The sequence below is a fragment of the Thunnus thynnus genome, chromosome 22, assembly GCF_963924715.1.
Source record: "Thunnus thynnus chromosome 22, fThuThy2.1, whole genome shotgun sequence".
Taxonomy (NCBI): domain Eukaryota; kingdom Metazoa; phylum Chordata; class Actinopteri; order Scombriformes; family Scombridae; genus Thunnus; species Thunnus thynnus.
The window spans coordinates 4,398,590-4,412,098 of record NC_089538.1 but is presented as its reverse complement, the minus strand read 5'-3'; the positions used below and the strand labels follow the sequence as shown (position 1 = coordinate 4,412,098).

The following is a 13,509-nucleotide window of genomic DNA, read 5'->3' as shown; positions in this document are numbered from 1 at the left end:
AATGTCAGGAATATTATTTATTTTACTGTAAAAACTGTTAAATTTGACCACAAGAGAGGACAGCAACCTTGAGAATTTATCAAGTAAACCCACATTTGAATGGTTGGGTGGTCGATAAACAATTACACAGCAAATTGGGTTGTCACACACCATTTTAAAAGAAAGAATTTAGAAAACTGTTAAAATAGCCAAAGCTGAATGGAAGACAAGTAAAATTACTCTTAAAAAACAGTTGCAATACCGCCACCACAGCCTGTTAACCTTGGGGCATTTAGAACATGATAGCTGGGGGGGGCAGGGCTCCACTAGGGGGCAGTGTGGACGAGTTCTTGGTGTCTGCTGCTTCAAATTCTACCCGAGAAGCATGAACAAAAACCTCATCAGCTCATATTATATGACTGATGACTGGTGCCTGAAGACTGGAGTCATGTAAGAAAAATTTACTTTTGTCCTAATCATTTAAATTACTTATGAACCAACATAAAAAATAAAATAAACTTATTAACTTAAAATAAAAAATAACTTTAATATGTTACGCAGAAAGATACATATCTTGTTTGATTTTACAATTTTAAAATACATTTATTTAAAGTCAGAATACAGAGATGGAATTATTATGTGGCAAATATAATGATTTTTCCTTGTTTTGACTTTGATAATGCATAATTCAGGGAGCAAGACCCATAGTTAATAAAACAGAGTAAAACACACAGCAGCGCTGCCCCAACCTACAAACTGAAGCTACTTCCTACCAGAGTGAAACCAAACAACAAGCCAAACAAATTGACAGGAAAGTTGGCGGTGCTAAAGCCTGTCTAGCCCTAAAGCAGCCTGGGAGGGACATTACTGGCTACTCAATGTTTTTGCCTTTGCTGATAGTAAACTAATGTAAATATCCCAGTGGTTAAATCCTCATTCATGAGTCTGAGTGCTGGTTAGGGTCATGGCTGCCATATTCTGTCTACAGTAGGCCTTATTTTTGCAAGTGGTGTTAAAGGGAACATTGAGCTGTAAAGTAAGTTGTATGTTCTGTACCTTTGTAAAGATAAATACAAAGACATTTACGTTTGCTACATATAAATTTCAGTACTTGCTCAGATGGAGTCTGGATAGTATAACATTTATGGTAATTACCTAATTCATAAAGCATTTCTTTTAGTGTTTTGATCAAATATGTTGGTCACATACTGCAATTGCTCTTGTAAGAAAAGCATGAAAAGTAGAGTGTGAAAATCAAACTGCTCTGTGGAAACACAGTGTGATGTCAGCAAGTGAAAAAATAACATGAGCAAATGATCTGTTGGTTCTGTGGTTACAAAGTTTATTTCAGGCTCCTCCAACACACGCAAACACACACGAGCAAACAACATCTATGAGATGTGGAGGATTTTTGTTTTGTGATTATATCCAGACTGATCATGTGTTCACTGATGATGTTAGCGAGTGAAAAAATTAACATGCGCAATTGTACTGTTGGTTCTGTGGTTTCATTGTTAATTTCAGGCCCCTCCACCGGACAGGAACACACACGAGTTTACAAAATCTATGAGGTTAGGTGGTTCATCTTTTAATATCCCACACAGAGTCTGTCAGCAGCTGTTTTTCAGTACAGTGTGGAGTTTAATCAGCAGATAGAAACATGCAGTGGACTGTCCATGTCAGTGTGCTTCTCCTGAACATTGTATGGATTCTCTTCCTTTTACAACCACATCCTTTTTCAGGTAAGAGAGGTTTAAAGAACTGAACATCCCTAGTTTTCATGACACTCTGTTGACTTTAAATCCAAAGTATTAAAGTATTTACAGTCCAGAAGTAAAGGTTCTTTTACTGGAGGCTTCTCCAGTAGAAGTAAAGGAACCTTCCCTTCTACTATTGGCATGTAGTTGGCATGTAGTTGGAATGTAGTGTAAAGTGCTTTGAGTGATTGGAAGACTAGAAAGGCGCTATATAAATGCAGCCCATTTACCATTTAGCATATTTAAACATATGTGGGTAATCTTGAGATGATTTGTGTTGATTTGCAGTGTCCGTACAGAGAAGAAGCTCTGACAGCAACAAGGAGTTCTGTATTCAGCTTCCATCTGAAATGAACTGGACATCAACTCTACATTCAGTCAACATCACCGATAATAAAACCAACACAACTTTTCAAGGCGAGTCTTTAACTATTCCACAAATACGCCACCAATTCATTTATTTTCTTGTCTCAATTCTTCATACCCTTATATCCTAATCATCTTTTTTATATACAGGAAAATACAATTTTATACATTTAGCAATTATTATATATTTCATTTATCCTAAATGATATGTTTGTTATTATCTATGCCAGCTAAACTCCTCTTGTTTTCTGCAGAATATGGACAAAGCAACCTCTCACTACATGAAAGCAGCAACTCAACCAACATGATCAAATGTCAGCAACACTGTCAGAACAACAAGACAAAAATACAGCAAAAAGATCAAGACTCCTCACTGCTGTTAGAGATCAACCTCATATCTCCTACACCGCAACACAAACCAAAGAGAATGTGAGTTAAATTTAGCTATTATATTCAAAGTAAAAGCTGTTTATTATGTAATACAAGTTAAAACTTTATCTTCATCTTTTAAACCTTTATCTTTCTTTCTTTCATACCAGTATTAGTATTATAGTACCAGCACTGGTACCAGTTGCAATAATATTAGTATCAGTGGGAGCATTGTGATGCTTTTTTCATTTGACCTGTGCATCATGATTCTTCTGTTCTGTATTGGACTAGTTTAACATTTGCCAACAAAGAGGTGTGTATTGATATGGAAAGTTTCCTTTCTGCTTTCACTGCAGTTCTGTTTTTTTTTTATTTTTTATTTTTATTAAATCTTTTTCTAAGTTCTACACAGTGATACACTAAAAAGGAAAAGATCACTTTATGATACAGCTCAGTGTATGTGTACGTGTTCTATGTGTATGTGTATGTGTATGTGTATTTGACTTTATTTCCACAAAGTCTTTTGAGCTGGTCATGTGTTGATGTATCCACTGTTGGAGACAGGTTTGAGAGAACTGCAGCCAGTCCCCCTCATGAGCAGGGACGACCTCCTTCTTTTAAGGATCCTGATGACTGCTGCTTCAAATTCTACCCGAGAAGCATGAACAAAAACTTGATCCAGTCATATTATACGACTGATTACCGCTGCCCGAGGACTGGAGTCATGTAAGAAATTTGTACTTTTGTCCTGATCATTTAAATTACTTCACTGAACATAATAATAACTTTAATATATTAGGCACAAATATACGTATCTTGTTTGATTTTACAATTAAATTTTGCAATACATTTATTTAAAGTCAGAATACAGAGATGGAATTATTATGTGGCAAATGTAATGATTTTTCTTTGTTTTGACTTTGATAATGCATAATTCAACTTGTCAATACAATTTTTTTTAGTTGATCAATTATGATGAACTAAATATACAAATATATATTCTATTTTTTAAATGATCTTGTTCCTTTTTTTAGTTTGGTGACAATAAGAGCTCAACACATCTATTTGTTATCCTATTTTAATTACTTAAAAAACACTGTCATGTGTCATTGTGACATTTTCATTTTCACCTGTTTTCTTTCAGTTTGCTGACCAGAAAGTCTCGTCACATCTGTGTGGATCCCAATCTCCCCTGGGTTAAGAAAATCATGAAAAGTCTGGATGAAGCAAACTTGTAAACCAGCTCCCTGTCTGGAAAAAGCCTCGCCCCTCTGCAAAGTTACTTTTGTTGCTTTAATAAATCACATAATGTGAAATGACATGTCATTTACAATATAGTAATGATTTTGGTATTAATGTGCAAACCTCATTTTGAGCCTGAATTGGCTAATTTATCTTTTTTGTAATGTGTTTTAAATGCTTTGTGTTACTCACAATATCATATAAACCTCATATAAATACATTAAATCATTTGAAACATTCATTGTTGGTTGTCTCTTCTGAACTTACTCTAAGCTAAGAAAAAAGTCTTGTGCAAGATTTAAACAAACAGATAAAATGTTTATTTGTGTGTTTTAGAGGTGCTAGTAGGCTGATTTTTGAATGAGGCTAGCTGTTTCCCCCTGTTTCCAGTCTTTGTGCTAAGCTAAGCTAACAGTCCCCAGATTATATTCAACATACAAACAAGAAAGTGGTATCAATCTTCTCATCTGACTGATATAAGAAATCAAATAAGCTTTACACTGTTCCTTTAAACAAAAAGTATTATTAAATACTGATATTGCTCTTGTTAGAAAAGTATGAAAAGTAGAGTGTGAAAATCAAACTGCTCTGTGGAAACACAGTGTGATGTCAGCAAGTGAAAAAATGATCTGTTGGTTCTGTGGTTACAAGGTTTATTTCAGGCTCCTCCAACACACGCAAACACACACGAGCAAACAACATCTATGAGATGTGGAGGATTTTTGTTTTGTGATTATGTCCAGACTGATCATGTGTTCATTGAATCATTGTGACTGTTGACTCTTCCAGATATTTTCTGTACTTTCATTTCTGTTACTTGTTTATTTATCAATTACAGTATTTTAGAATTTCTTTGACTAAATTTCCACAACAGTTTAAATTTGCAAAAACTCAAAATGGTAGGTTTATCAAATCAGGTAATACATAAGACAGTGAGAGTATCAGAGAATCACCACGTCGTAAATCTTTATCACTCAATTTGAATCACTGATTCAATTCAAAATAAAATGATCAAATTATGCTGTCAGGCAGAAACTAATTCTCATCAAAACTGCAGTGTTTCTTTTAAATGTTATTTTAATTATTTTTAAAATTTTAAAATATGTAAATGTTTATTTCTGTAAATATAGACAAATCAGTCTATATCCTGACTTTGCACTAAAGTGATTCCTACATTCCCACTAGACAAAATGAAGATTGTGATGTTACAGGTCTTCCAACTTTTATCCACTAGGTGGAGTGAGATGTTCATGATGTTTTGGTTCAGAGAAGAGAGCCACTGGTTACATGTTGAATGCTCAGTATAACACAAAGGTCTGCACACACAGGAACACGTTTTATACTTCCTTGATGTGTGCTGATTAGCCACATGTTTGACGAATACATATTAAAGCAAGTAAGTTGTATGTTCTGTAGGTTTTAAGGTTTAAAGGTTAATCAAATTACTCAGCATAATACACAGTGGCACAAACAAAAATGAACCTATTATAAAATACTTAAAGTCCCCATCTACCAGAAATGTGTTTTTCTTCTTGTTCCTTCAGTTGGATGTTTGAGCTTCACTGTGCAGAATGATATACAGACGGGTGACATATTAAAGGAAAAACTGGTACAGGTCTGAATGCTTGACCCCTACAGTGAGGGGATCTGGTGGCTCTGTTATGCTGTGGGGGGCATTTTGCTGGCATGGTTTGGGTCCACTTGTCCCCTTAGAGGGAAGGGTCTCTTCCAGGATGACAATGCCCCAATTCACAGGACACGAGGGGTCACTGAATGGTTTGATGAGTATGAAAATGATGTGAATCATATGCTATGGCCTTCACAGTCTCCAGATCTCAACCCCATTGAACACCTATTTGAGATTTTGGACCGACGTGTCAGACAGCGCGAATATCTTTTTGAAGACTAGTGTTCATCCCTCCAGGAGTTCCAGAGACTTGTAGAATCAATGCCAAGGCTGAGGAATAGTACTGGTGTCTGTTGTCTAGGCTCTGATCTCGTCGCTCCCAACAAGGAAACATTGATCTCACACAGCAGAAAGTGGGGAGCAACAATACTAACTTACCCTCTAGTAGAAGATAGACTCAGAGCCTACAGGTGGATGCTGGGGTGGAAGTGGGGTTTTTGAAACACTGTTTGAGTAGCAGCGACGGCAGGTGCCATGGCAGCACAAGCCGGTATCATGCCAAAGTGTGTGGCAGCAGGCATGCAGCAAACTGTGAGTAGGGCAGCGTTGCCAGATGGGAAATGTTAAAGCATCGTACCAGAGGCTTAAAATGATTGTATTTTGAAGAGAATTATCGTATAGTAGTGAGTCATAACCAAGAGAACAAATAGGTGTAAATGTGTAATTTCAGAAAACACATATTTATTGAGACGAACGACTTTTTGACACCATCTACAAATCTAGCCACATTGTTTAAAAAATGAAAATAAAATATTGCTGACGATATATGTTACAGTGAGTGGATGGCATGTGAGTGGAGCGGCTGCTGGAGTTGGGCTGCCTGAAGTAGCATGCAGGTGTCACTTCATTCGTTTCTGTGATATGCAGTTTTTATCGAAGGAAGTGATTACATATGATTCTTCATTGGTAGTATTTCAAAAAAATCCCTTGCTTGCAAATTTTTACCAATGCCCACAATTTTACCACAAAAAGAGCACAGAGAATATTGCAATTTGTATTGCATTTTTGAGATAAGCTGCAAAATCAAGCATTTTTGGCTATAGTAAACAGAAAAAACTCCTGGAGGGACTCTTATATTTACTATATTACATTTTGTTGTGGTTTCAGACCTGTACCAGTTTTTCCTTTAATTTGTCACCTGTCTGTATATGCAGGCTATGGTTCAAGTGTATTTTGTAATGAGCACTGACTGCTGGTTAAGGACATTGGCTGTAGATCCACAAGGCTCTTCCAGGCTCTGTATTTAAATACGGTGAAGAGATAGTTGAATGTTTAAGCAAAGCTCTGAATTTACACTCCATTCCTACTGTGTGATCATGACGTTTGGAAAGAGAAAAAAATTCAGCTGTAGGAAACAGTGTGTTATATGTGCGTGTGAAAGTAAATCACACATTCTACACCAGATGTACTGTTGGTTTTGTGGTTAAATGGTAAATTACACAAGACTGCAACACACACAAACACACCTGCAAACACACACATGAAGCTAGTTTAACATCTTTGAGATTAGATATTAGGTCTTGCAGTATATTTCAGTGTGTCAGACAGACAGCAGCTGTATTCAGTGCTGATAGTGAAGTTTTATCATCACATGTGAACATGCAGCGGGCTGTTCATATCATTGTGCTTCTCCTGAACATAGTATGGATTGTCTTCTTTTTAACACTAGATCCTCTCTCAGGTAAGAGAAGCTTCAGAAACAGCCATATTATATACAACATATATCACATATTTTATAGTATATAATAAGTAGTTGTGAAAATGCATCCTTGTTCTGTCAATGTGGATTTTGTTGGTTTGTGAAAGCTGTGTGGATCAGTCCTGCAGCTTTATGAGAAGTTTGACACAATGTTCAAATAAGATGTTCTAGGGAAAATAACTTCTCTGCATATTAGCCAACATACTGTCTCTCTCTCTCTATATATATATATATAGAGAGAGAGAGAGATCATTGGTGTAGTCCATGACATACAGTTTCTGGAGCTGATCTACCATTTATTTTGTGGTGAAATTGTAAATTACACAACCCTGCAACACACACAAATGGACAGATATCCCGGACAGGCAGTCTTTCAGCTGTTGTGATTTCAGTCATGACCAAGTTAAAGGATGGTTTCATGATTTTTCAAGTCTTTCCTAAAACAACAGTCAGATCTTTCAATGTTGTCTTTTTAGCCCCAAATTTCCTCTTTTTGTTACAATCCTTCCACTGCAGCTCAACAGGGAAACACTTTCCGGATCAGTGTGATTTCCCTGATTAAGAGAAACTTAAGTAATTGACCATCTGTTCCTTTTGTACAAATCAAATCAAATCAAACTTAATTTAATTTAAACTAATTCAGGCTCAACTCACTGACTTAACATTCTTTTGTCAAACTAGTACCGCAAGAGTCAAGAGTGTACTTGTGCTCAACTGTTCCCTTTTACTCATTTAACATGCACATCAACAATGCAAACAAATTGTTTTTGTCATCATTATCAGCACTGTTGTTTTTACATTGCATTGTGTTGCCTTTAAACGTGTTCAAAATTATTATTAGAAGTGAAAGTGAATGCAGTGTATTTGTGTAATTGCAGTGTTTGTACAGAGAAGAAGCACTGATGAGGAGATGCTGTTTGGAGAGTTTTGTATTCAGCTTCCACTCGTCAACATCAAATCTAATGAAAGCAACGACACCAACACAACATCTGAAGGTTAGTCTTGTTTCTTCTGTAGGTGTGCTGTCAGTTTATGTATTTGATGGTTTCTTGCTACCTCATCCTAACTGTATGATACTTTACATTTTTTGGTATCTAATACATCAAACTGTGTGTATAGCCTACTTTTTTTAAAATGCAAATTCTTCTTTATTCTTTGGTGTCTGTTGTAAAACAAATTTTTGTTGACATATACTTCATATTTCTATACATTGCTCTACTTGTTGGCATTGATGGTTATTATTTGTGTACATTTTCTGGCTTTTTGAGTGGCTTTATTAATTATGAATAAATACATTTACTAATTATTTATAATTAGCTTATAAGCCATTAGGTTGCCAGGTTGTGGAAAATCCTCCTCAAATATGATACTCAGCTAGCTCTTGATTCATCATGAAGACCCATCCAGTAGACTGTTTGACCACTTATCCTCTGGAATAGGGCTGCAGGAGATCTGGACCAAAAGCTTGTTAACATTTACAGCTGCAGACCTGATGGATTATTTTAAGAATCCTCTATTAATGATTTATTAACATTTAAAATCACAGGTGGCTGACTAACTTTTGCTGATGGCTTATTAGAAATTGAGGAATCAAAATAGCCTGCTAACATTTATAGCTGCAGACTTGGTTTATTTGAAAGTGATAAACTTGTGACGCTTAATTAAGTTTTATGTATACACCACCCGATTCTGATACCGACATCTTCAGAAATGCTATTTCATCTACCCTAGAAATGACTTGAAAAATGGGGAAATGGTGTAAGGTGCTGCTTGGTGGTTTCAACATCATTCATAGCAAAGCAAATAATGCTGTAACATTAGATTAATTAATGAGGGTGTGTGGAATGATGTTTATAAATTGCAAGATAGTGAATCAGCCTATCACACAACTGCTTTAAAATCAGTATTTGACAAATGTGTGTCGATGTAAATTGCAATGTTGTTAAATATAGAAGTCGCGCTCTCTTTAAAATAACATTTTATAACACTCCCTTATCCTTTCTTTTGTTTTGATTGTAAATTCCCTTTTAAAATTTCATTTACCTTCTCTTGTTATTTTTATTTGTTCTGTCTTGTTGTCTTATATTTATGATTACATTCGATTGAATCATTTTTTTTGTGTTGGGAACGACTTTGTATAAGGCTTGCTTCCTCCCCTGCTCATATGCTCTAATGTTATAATTGTGCAGATAAAGTCTAAAGTCATGTGTTTTCTACAGCGAGCAAGGAGAGCAGTCTCACACTGCATGACAACCGCTCTGTCAACAAAAGTCAACAAGACTGTCAGTGCAACAAGACGAATATACAACAAAAAGATTTGTACTCTTCAAGGTTGTCACACATAGACCTCAGACCTCCTGCTCCAGGATGTGAACCTATGATAATGTAAGTGATGTATGTAACAGCAGTAGCGGTAGCATCGGCAGCTGCTGTGGCTAATAGTAAGAGCTCTGGAAATAGTAGCAGGAGTATTAAATGTGGTAGAATCTTGTTAATATCACCAAATGCAGTGACAGATTACTTTTAAAACTCATATATCTGTTTTATCTGAAATATTTTGTTGTCATGTTTTGTCTGTTCTGTATTGGACTAGCATGACGTTTCCCAACATGGAAGTTTGTATTGATGTGGAAATCTACTTTTCTGTCATTGCTCCACTTGTTCCGTAAGTTTTGGATCTTTGGATGTTTGGACATTAAAAAAAGTCCTGTACAATATGTATATGATGGTATATTCCAAAGAATAGCCTATTCCAAAATGTTCAACCAATCTGTCTTATATATGTGTTTAGAGACGGAAATAAGACATCAGCCTCCAGTCCTCTTTCTGTTCTGGGACAGACAACTCCTGCTAGTCCCTCTGTGCTGGAGCTGACTTCTTCAGAGGTCACTACAACTTCTGGATTGATTTCTGCCAGTAGCTCTGAAGCTGCTACTGTTACAGTGACCCATCATTCAAAAACTTCCATACAAGTAAAAGCTGATCAGGACCCAAAAAGAGCAGTACATGGTGAGTTGGCGTGCTCCTTGATTTTCCTTTCTCAATCTGGAAGATTGAAACCAACAATGAATTGATCCGGTGACAAGTATTGTCTGCATATCAAAAGCATGCTATATGTTATTCCTGTGTCATAGAGCTCCATTGTTGTCCAACAACTATTAAAAGTCCCTCTGTGCTGGAGCTGACTTCTGCAGAGGTCACTACAACTTCTAGACTGATTTCTGCCAGTAGCTCTGAAGCTGCTCCTGTTACAGTGACCCATTATTCAAAAGCTCCTGTACAAGAAAAAGTCCATCAGTATCCAAGAGGAGCAGCACAAGGTGAGTTGGCGTGTTCCTTGATTTTCTGTTGCAGTAAGTTACATGTAAAACACACACTAGTTTATTTTTTAATCAATTCCAAATACACTGTCCTGCTAAATAACATGAAATAACACAAATGCCCTAAATGTGTATAAATCCTTGGCTACAAATAGTTAATATGTACTATTTACTCCTGTTTGAGAAGTTTGTGACCTGTTTTTAAAGATTTACCTCTTTAGAAGGAACCAATTGGTGTGGGGCTGAGTGCCACTTACAGAGTAGGTATAGGGAAGCTGGGAACTATTGCAAGACAGACTAATGCATTGCTGATCCTGGTCTATTTGTGGTAAACATTGGGAAATTCTCTAAGTGTATGATAACATCAACCTTATTCTTAAAGGAGTAATCCCACACTAGATTTTGGAAGGAGGAAAAACATCACTGCATTTGCTTCTGTGTGTTAGAAGGTATAAGTCTCTTTAACCTCTGACCACCAACATCACAGCTGGATGTGGTCTTGGTGTGATCTGTTGTAATTGTGTCCACATCATGGCTGTACATGTAAAAAGCATATTTCCTCCGTTAGCTGGCCATACAAGGATTATCAGACTTTAAAGCTGCTCTAATCAATATCATTGTATCAACAATAGATCAAATGACTATGTGTACAGACTGTGAAAGTGGTTGCTTGTAGTGAGCATCCCACTTATTACCTGACTCTGCAGCCGTCAAGTGTCACCTTAAAAGGTGATAATATGTCAATGTTGTTTTTACAGCTTGCTTCTGCTGCCCCCAGGTGGCTAAAAAACAATTAGTGCAAGAATTAAAGTAATAATTCTTAAGATATTTGTCATATCAAACCCTATTTTTATGCTATTTTGGCCAACAATAACCAGCGATAGTCCTTCATTCTATTTTCACCTCTCTATAAAGGGAAGACATATTTTGAATAGCATTTATAAGCAGTAAAAACATTTTTTTTAACACACTGTAACGTAATCGTAAGCATATAAAATGACTTTTTTGTTGTTTATTGATGTATTTTTGTAATTATAACTCTTCTAATGAAGCATGCCTAAAAGGACAGTTGTGGATGGATAGGCAATAAATGAATGACACAGTATAATAGCTTTTGCCAAGTTTTCATTTGCAATGCAAATTTCAAACATTTTCCTTAATCAATTATTGGGCATGTTAACAATTGATATGTGGTTCTGCCACATCATGTATAGCCAAGTACAGCAGGTAGTAGCAGCAGGGGGAACAATTAGCGATATCACATGATTAACATGGCAAGTTTATTCAAATGATATTATAAACAGTGTTTATTAGCCAAGACTTGATAATCAAACTGATTATTGAGTTGTGTCTATTGTCACATGGTGAGCCGTGGTGGAAATTCAACCATTGCCAACTGTGTGTGTGTGTTATCTTTATATCTTTTTAAAGATAACACTTTATATTGGAAACAATATCTGTCTGAAAGTACCGCAAGCCTAAAAGAATAAAAGTTAATATTAATAAATAATTATGTTTATTTTATTCACCATCTTTAATCGTCATTGTCATCAATCATTCTCTATTCCAGGAGGGAACAACAAAACTTTTTTTCAATGAAAGTAAATGTAAATGACATGAAAGTGATCAAAACCTCTCTCTCTCTCTATCTCTCTCTCTCTCTCTCTCTCTCTCTCTCTATCTCTCTCTCTCCTAACACTGGCTATGTTTAACAGGATGCTGCATGCGTTTTTATTCAAAACTGATACCTTTTTCAAGAATTAAGGGATACAGATCACAACAACCCACATCTCTATGCAACGTTAATGCCATTATGTAAATAAATAACTTTTTCTTCTAATGGAAACTGTATTTTAAAACTCAACAGTTTTGACTTCACAATATTACTAATAAAAGTGTTACTCGCAATTTTCTCTCTACAGATTATTCACAGTGGGAAACAGGCAGGTCTGTGTTGATCCAAATGCTCCGTGGGTTCAGAATACTGTCCAAATGTTTACATTTAGACTGAAAAAACAAACAAACAACTAAGAATTTGATGCATTCATTTCCTACCTGCCCTAACCCTATACATACACACAAGCCAACATAAAGTGTCTTAGTAAGGTGTTGGGCCATCACATGCCGCCAGAACAGCTTCAGTGCGTCTTGGCATTGATTCTACAGTCTCTGAACTCTTCTGGGGGGATGAACATCATTCTTCAAAAAGATATTCTCTCAGCTGGTGTTTTGTTGATTGTGTTGGTCCAAAATCTCCCATAGGTGTTCAATTGGGTTGAGATCTTGTGACTGCAAAGGCCCTAACATATCATTCTAGTTCCCAGATCTTTACACTGGCTTCCTGTCTGTCAAAGAATTGATTTCAACATACAGCTGTTGGTTTATAAAGCACTGAATGGTTTAGGGCCAAAATACATTTCTGACCTTCTGCTACACTGTGAACCATCCAGACCTCTAAGTTGGTCTGGGTCATGTCTGCTTTCTGTTCCCAGAGTCAAAACTAAACATGAAGGAGCAGTGTTCAGTTTTTATGCTCAACATATCTGGAACAAACTCCCAGAGAACTGCAGGTCTGCTGCAACTCTCAGTTCTTTTAAATCAAGGCTGAAGACTTTTCTGTTTGCCTTTTATTAAATCAAATTTGAGGCTTTTTGATTAATATCTTACATTACATTGTAACTTACTTTTACTTTTAGCTAATTTTTATTTTCTATTTAGCTTTTTTAAAAATTGTATGTAAAAGTCTTTTTTATATTGTCTTATTTCTTTTACATTTTGCCTTGTTGCCTTTTATGTTTTATGTAAAGCATTTTGGATTGCCTTGTTGTTGAAATGTGCTATATGAATAAACTTGCATTGCCTTTTGTAAGTGAGAAAAAAAAAGACTCAAATTGGATGGTTTGGATTTGCAATAGGAAACAATTGATTGTTGACTATTGTCAATTCTATCCAAGATGATGAATTTTATTACAATTATCCTGTAACCTACCTGTCACTTATATTTGAAATTATTCCCCTTAATTACTCTGCTGCTGATACTTATTAGCAATTAAAAATGTTTTATCTGCTTTGTGTCTTTGAATTCTTTGC

The 13,509-nt window shown here is 35.9% G+C and overlaps 1 protein-coding gene across 1 annotated transcript; it reads left to right on the top strand.

Moving 5' to 3' along the window:
* Window positions 1-446: 446 nt before the first annotated feature.
* Window positions 447-3,913, top strand: LOC137174865 (uncharacterized). Its single transcript, XM_067580367.1, has 5 exons — window positions 447-1,721; window positions 2,025-2,153; window positions 2,357-2,531; window positions 3,036-3,197; window positions 3,616-3,913. The coding sequence occupies exons 1-5, from the start codon at window positions 1,640-1,642 to the stop codon at window positions 3,707-3,709; spliced, it is 642 nt and encodes a 213-aa protein (XP_067436468.1). The 5' UTR covers window positions 447-1,639; the 3' UTR covers window positions 3,710-3,913.
* The last annotated feature ends 9,596 nt before the right edge of the window (window positions 3,914-13,509 follow it).